Here is a 5,681-nt window from a genome sequence, read left to right on the forward strand (position 1 = left end):
AGTACTGACATAGCAGTAATTACTTTTCAAGCCTTTATTTGTGTGGAAATCCACAGGATGTCAATTGTGAAAAGTTACTTTGGACATCAATGCTTGTGCAGATATTTTTCTAGGTTAGGGGAGATAGCATCACATCAATTCTCTTCATGGCTGTTACATATTTATTCATGGTATTTTATTCTCCAGATCATCACAGCCTGGAAACATTCAGTTACGAATGAATAAGCTGAAAATATGCAAGCATGAAAACTGTTTCTTCTCAAATTGCTATTCCACAAAATTAGTGGTTAAAATATCTATCCAATCTAAATATTCAGTTTCTTCTAATTGCAAATGTCATAATTTGATGCACCTATTTTTCTATGACAAAATAAATTAGAGTTACTGGTTCCTTGCTCCTTTTCAGGTGTACTGAAATGTATTACATATGCCTCTAAAGTTAAGGTCATGCCAGAATGAACCTCTACAAAATTAAATGCTTCCTTCACAATCTGAAGGATTCACTATCTCATAGTAGTAAAATGTGCTAATATAATAATAGTGTGATTATATGAATGTTTATTAGAATAATGACATTTAAAAATATTGTACTGTTTGAATATTACCATTTTTTCTTACAAGAGTTGAAAGTAAGGGTGTGAGTAAAAGTATTTTTAAAAAACTGACAAGACCTGAGGCAATGCCGAATCCTGTAGCATCTGCTGTATTAAAGATGTCTAACTGGAACATTTCATTTCTTTGTAATTCAGGCATTTGACTCACAACACAACAGAGGTGTTCAAAGCATTCTGATTATAAACTTTGACAGCAGTTTGAAATATTTCTTTGGTGGGGAAACTATACATACCGTATATACTCTATCATAAGCCGGTTCCTTTATAAGCTGACCCCCCCCAAGATGGATAAGTAAAAACGGAAAATTTTTATAACCCGTTCATAAGCCGACCCTATAATTCAGGGGTCAGTGAACTTTGGCTCCCGGGCCATCGGGATAAGCCGCTGGTGGTCCGAGATGGTTTGTTTACCTCGAGCGTCCGCAGGCACGGAGGTAAACCTAAGTAAACAGTGTCCAGGCGCGTCAGCTACTTACCCTGACGGGCTGGGACAGCAACTGGTGGGGAAATTTTTTTGGGGGGTGGGGAGAAGCTGGGAGTCAGGGGAGTAACCTGTGACCACCCCGCACATGACCCCACCCCTAACCTGGGACCCCCACACTCTCCCCATTCCATCCCTTCCCACCTTATCTGGGGAAGGCCAGGGGAGGATGTCTCTGGCCTGGCTGGAGCTGCTCCGGCAGGCTGGGCAGCATAGCCGCAGCCTGCTCCAGTGGGCCAGACCGGGCGGTGCGGCCGCAGCATGTTCCAGTGGGCTGGGCCAGGTGGCACGGCCGCAGCGTGCTCTGGCGGACCGGGCGGCATGGCCACAGCCTGCTCTGGGGGGTGGGGCCAAGTGACACGATTGCAGCCTGCCAGCCCCGGAGCTGAAGTTGCTTCAGAGGCTGGGGGGAGAGCAGCGTGGCCAGAAGCGGAGAGACTCTGGCCCCGCCTCTTCCCTTCTGTCTCTGCTGGCTGTGCTGCCTCTCCTTGCTCCCTCTGTTGGGGGGAGGGGCTGTACCTCTCTATACCCATTCATAAGCCGACCCCCGTCTCTGATGCTTCCCTTTTTTACTAAAAAAATTCAGCTTATGAACAAGTATATACGGTAAGAAGTAATGTCAGTTTATAACACGGTAAGACATTAAAATGGAGTTATCAGATTACCCCCAACATACACCCACGGTTACAACTAGAGTGGGATGAAAACAGAATATTTTCCTTTTTTATTTGTTGAATGCTGAATAGGAGTGTAGGGGAGGGTGTTTGTTGAATCTCCTTTCCCTTTACCTGTTGTAGTGAGATCCAAGACCAGATGTGGTTCTGGTAGTGCACTATGGGCCATTAATACAAAGGTGAGCCTGAGAATGCAGAGAAATTAGAACATAGCCTCCTAGAACATCCAATACTTCTCACTCTCCCTTTATTGTGGATTGAACAAGAGATACTTGGCAGCAGCTATTATAGGTATTCAATGGGTTTTTTTTTTTTAAACTGAGAGAACAAGCTACTGAAAATTACAATTATTTGAATACAAAGGCAAATATTTGTTCCATTCTAGTCACAAAACAGAAGTTAATCAAGTTAGCGAAACCAGGAGACTAAACTGTGCAGTCAATATATAGGCCCATTTTGATTATGCTGTTAAAAATGTCAGCTATGTTAGCTGACTCCCAACATACATTCCAATAGTATTATATCAAAATTAAAAACTAAAAATCAATAAAATAGTGCACACTGTGTAAACAAAGATTTAAGGACAGATTTAGCTATTGTGATTTCAGCTTATTCTGTACCTATTTAAAAAGCTGTCAGAAGGCTCTTTTCCCCTTAATTTGGCTGACATACAAGTGTAAAAAAGCATATTATGTTCGGATAGCATAAGGCTACATGTGCAGGCACAAACATTCCAACATACACACATACATATATACAGTATATAAACATGTATGTTGCATATCACCAACATCATAGTGAAGTCCTACCACTGCTCCCAGCTAAAGTCATCTCCTCTACCAAATACCAGAAAAAAGCCTAAAATGGTAAGAAAAATGACTGCATTGCCAGCTAGCACAAGACCACAGGCTCCCCACTTGATCTGAAATACAAGATGAGAAGAAAAAAAATCCTTATTTGGTTTACATGACGTGTACAGATCTGTGTTACTTTCATGCATTAGATAAGCTAAATGAAATATCACACACGGGTGCTAAAAGCATAAGAGAAAAGACCAACGAACAATTGATTCAGTTCAAGCATTCAATTAGCAAGCACTGAAGTAACTAGTATTATACTTATAAATTCTCCCTTCATTAGACAGTCTTCTGCAATACACTATCTTTCAGAACTAAATAATTATCTTAAAGCAGAATCATCTTGGCAAAAAGAACAAATAATACAGGATACAGAAAATTCTTTCAAACTCAATGCTTTCTCCTAGCTTCTATGCATTACAGATTGGAAGATATTCCATAAAATCAAGGCAAGGAATATCAATGAACAATAATTTGCAAAAATAAATAGCAATAGCTTTTTGTAGCCAAACAATCCCATGCCCCAGTCTTAAAAATATTTTGCTCTTAGGAGATGTTGCTAGGGATAAGAGTACCCTCTTGTGGGCATTTCTGGTTTTGCCTACTGTCAAAAACCTACAATTGCTAAAACAATTTGTTTTTATATAGTGTCCTTCATACAGAGCATTTCAAAATACATTAGAATGAGAATAATAAGAAAGTCAGCAGAACGTACCGCTTCAACACGTGCAAGGATTATAGGCATTCCAAAGGCAGAAACAACAATTCCAGTTGTGAAGAAATAGGCCAATTCCCTGCAGGCACTGCTAGCTGCATCAGTGTCATCGCTTACTCTTTTTGCAATGAAGTGAGGAATGGGACAAAGGATGTAAAATATCAAGACAAACAGGGGCCAGTACACACTGTGGGAGAAAAAGCCCCAAAAAGAAAACAAAGTTACTTTTCACATTGAAATCAAATCAGACAGACAACTTTATAGATTTCAAAGGGATTTTCACATGCACAAAATTAAGTGTGTGTGTCTTTGTAAGATCAGGACCAATGTTTCTACTAAATAACCTACTTTTTAGCCTTTTGATGATCAGAAAACAATTGATATGTAAGCATGTTTAATGTTTTTGCCCTTCAGTCACTATTGGAAAAGTGTATATCTAATAGTTAATCTTAAAACTCAGTGAATTTTACAGTTATTTTTATATATTTTTTCAAAAATAAACCATCTGGTTGTTGTTTAGAATTAGGAAAATTTAAATATCATTTGTATTTTTTTTAATGCTGCTTGTGCATGTCAGATAAATTCACCTCTACTCCATTAATTCCGTATTACTATTTTAATAAAATCAGTAAAATATTGATTAAAATCAAATCAATACTAGAGAAATCTACTGCAAAAATACTTCTACAAAGTTAAAATTACTGACTCATTAAACAATACTATATTTCTACCCAACCGAGATTCAGTATACAATGATTTTAGTCCAGTTTTTACAGGAGTTAAACATCAATTATGTGTTGGTTCTGGACCTTACAATGGTGTTCTAGGATAGTAGGCTTAATATGAATAATCATAAATGCAAAGCTAAATGGGTTACAAAGCCATCCAATCAGAGTCCACAATTCTTAGTTAACAACTACTAAACTTATCTTTTAGCTAATAAAACAGTGGTTAAATGTGCATACTCCAAATTATATGGGACCGACATACAACTAGACTGCATATGCGTATTGACATGGGCAGTTCAAGAACACAAAGTTAGAACAAAGTCAATTTTTATTTTTGAACTGAATTATTTCTTACCCATAATATTCTAGGGCACATCCCAACATAAGAAACGTTAGACCAATGGCTCCACTGAAGGATAAACCAACAAGGGCTGTACAAGAGCAAAGAAATGGATTGTTATGCTGAAAACTCAAAACAAAACAATAATTATTATAACTTTAAGAGGAAGTCACCCTGACATTGTCACAGCAAAACTTTCTCCAAGAGTCAGTAAAAACTGGCCTTGACTTGAATCAGCAGCTGCAATGCAAAGTGATTCATTATTTCAATTCATTGTGTGATTTGGTTACTAATGATCATTGTAGCAGACAAGTGCATTCCTCATTCGTTTGATTTTTATTCTTCACCTTTTCTGCTCTTGATACTATATTCTTCCTTGAATGACCATAGCAACAACTTATTGATGCTTCAAAATAGAAGTTAGGGGATTTTTACTCTTTTTAAAGTTTCATTAAAATCTAATAATAGCATTTTTATATATTGTGAAATCAAGACACACCGTAACACAAATAAGGCTTTTATTGGACTTTAAACTGTTCCCTACTGTGTTTGCAATCCACACACTGTAGCACCCTAAGAGTGCATGGAAAGCAAAAAATGAAACCAACAAGTCTCTCTGATTATCCCCAAGCTAAAAAAGGCCAAAGTATCATCAGATCCTGATCTTTGAGGATATGGGCTTTTGTAACATCACCTCAAGCCTTTCAAAACTATTCACAACTTTTACAGATGTCAGCCACTTCAGGGAACACCTGCTGAAGGATGGAGGAGCTGGGAAGCTACTCTGGGGGCAAAACGAGAAACAGAGGATCCAGAGAACTGAGGGGGACCAGATTTGAGGACAGGGAGGGTGGGGAAGAATCAGAGGTGTGCGAGGGGGCCGCAAGGGAGAACTGGGGGTGTCCAGACTCGGAGGCGAGGGGGAACAGCGGGGAGAAATGGACGGGTGTCCAGGACGGAAGGAACGGGAGAATCAGGGATGTCAGGGAGACTCAGGGGGCAAGGAGGAGAGTGAGGTGAGGAGGAACTGGGGGAGGGCGACCCAGTGAGGGAGAGGCGACGAGGCTCAGGGAGGAGGGAACGGGAACTCGGTGATGTTGTGGCTCCAAAGGAGGAATCGGAGTGTCCAGGCTCCAGGTGGGAGGAATCAAGAGTGACACGGCTCAGGAGAGTATCGTGACTGGGCAGGGAGGGAATCGAGGGGTGATGAGCCTCATAGTAGGGAATCGGCGTGGGCAATCGGAGTGTCCAGGCTCAGGAAGGTATTGTAGC

General features: G+C 40.0%; 1 protein-coding gene across 1 annotated transcript in view; it reads right to left on the reverse strand.

The window, feature by feature from the left end:
• Window positions 1-1,629: 1,629 nt before the first annotated feature.
• The window catches only part of LOC112115976 (leptin receptor gene-related protein), a 9,274-nt gene continuing 5,222 nt past the window's right edge, over window positions 1,630-5,681 (reverse strand). The window contains exons 2-4 of the mRNA XM_026655462.2: window positions 4,425-4,500; window positions 3,342-3,528; window positions 1,630-2,691 (exon numbers count right to left, since the gene is read on the reverse strand). Coding sequence (XP_026511247.1) covers window positions 2,575-2,691; window positions 3,342-3,528; window positions 4,425-4,500 — 380 coding nt within the window. The 3' untranslated portion in view covers window positions 1,630-2,574. The remainder of the gene's footprint in view (window positions 2,692-3,341; window positions 3,529-4,424; window positions 4,501-5,681) is intronic.

This window comes from Terrapene carolina, unplaced genomic scaffold (assembly GCF_002925995.2).
Source record: "Terrapene carolina triunguis isolate 2854851 unplaced genomic scaffold, T_m_triunguis-2.0 Scaffold210, whole genome shotgun sequence".
Classification (NCBI taxonomy): domain Eukaryota; kingdom Metazoa; phylum Chordata; order Testudines; family Emydidae; genus Terrapene; species Terrapene triunguis.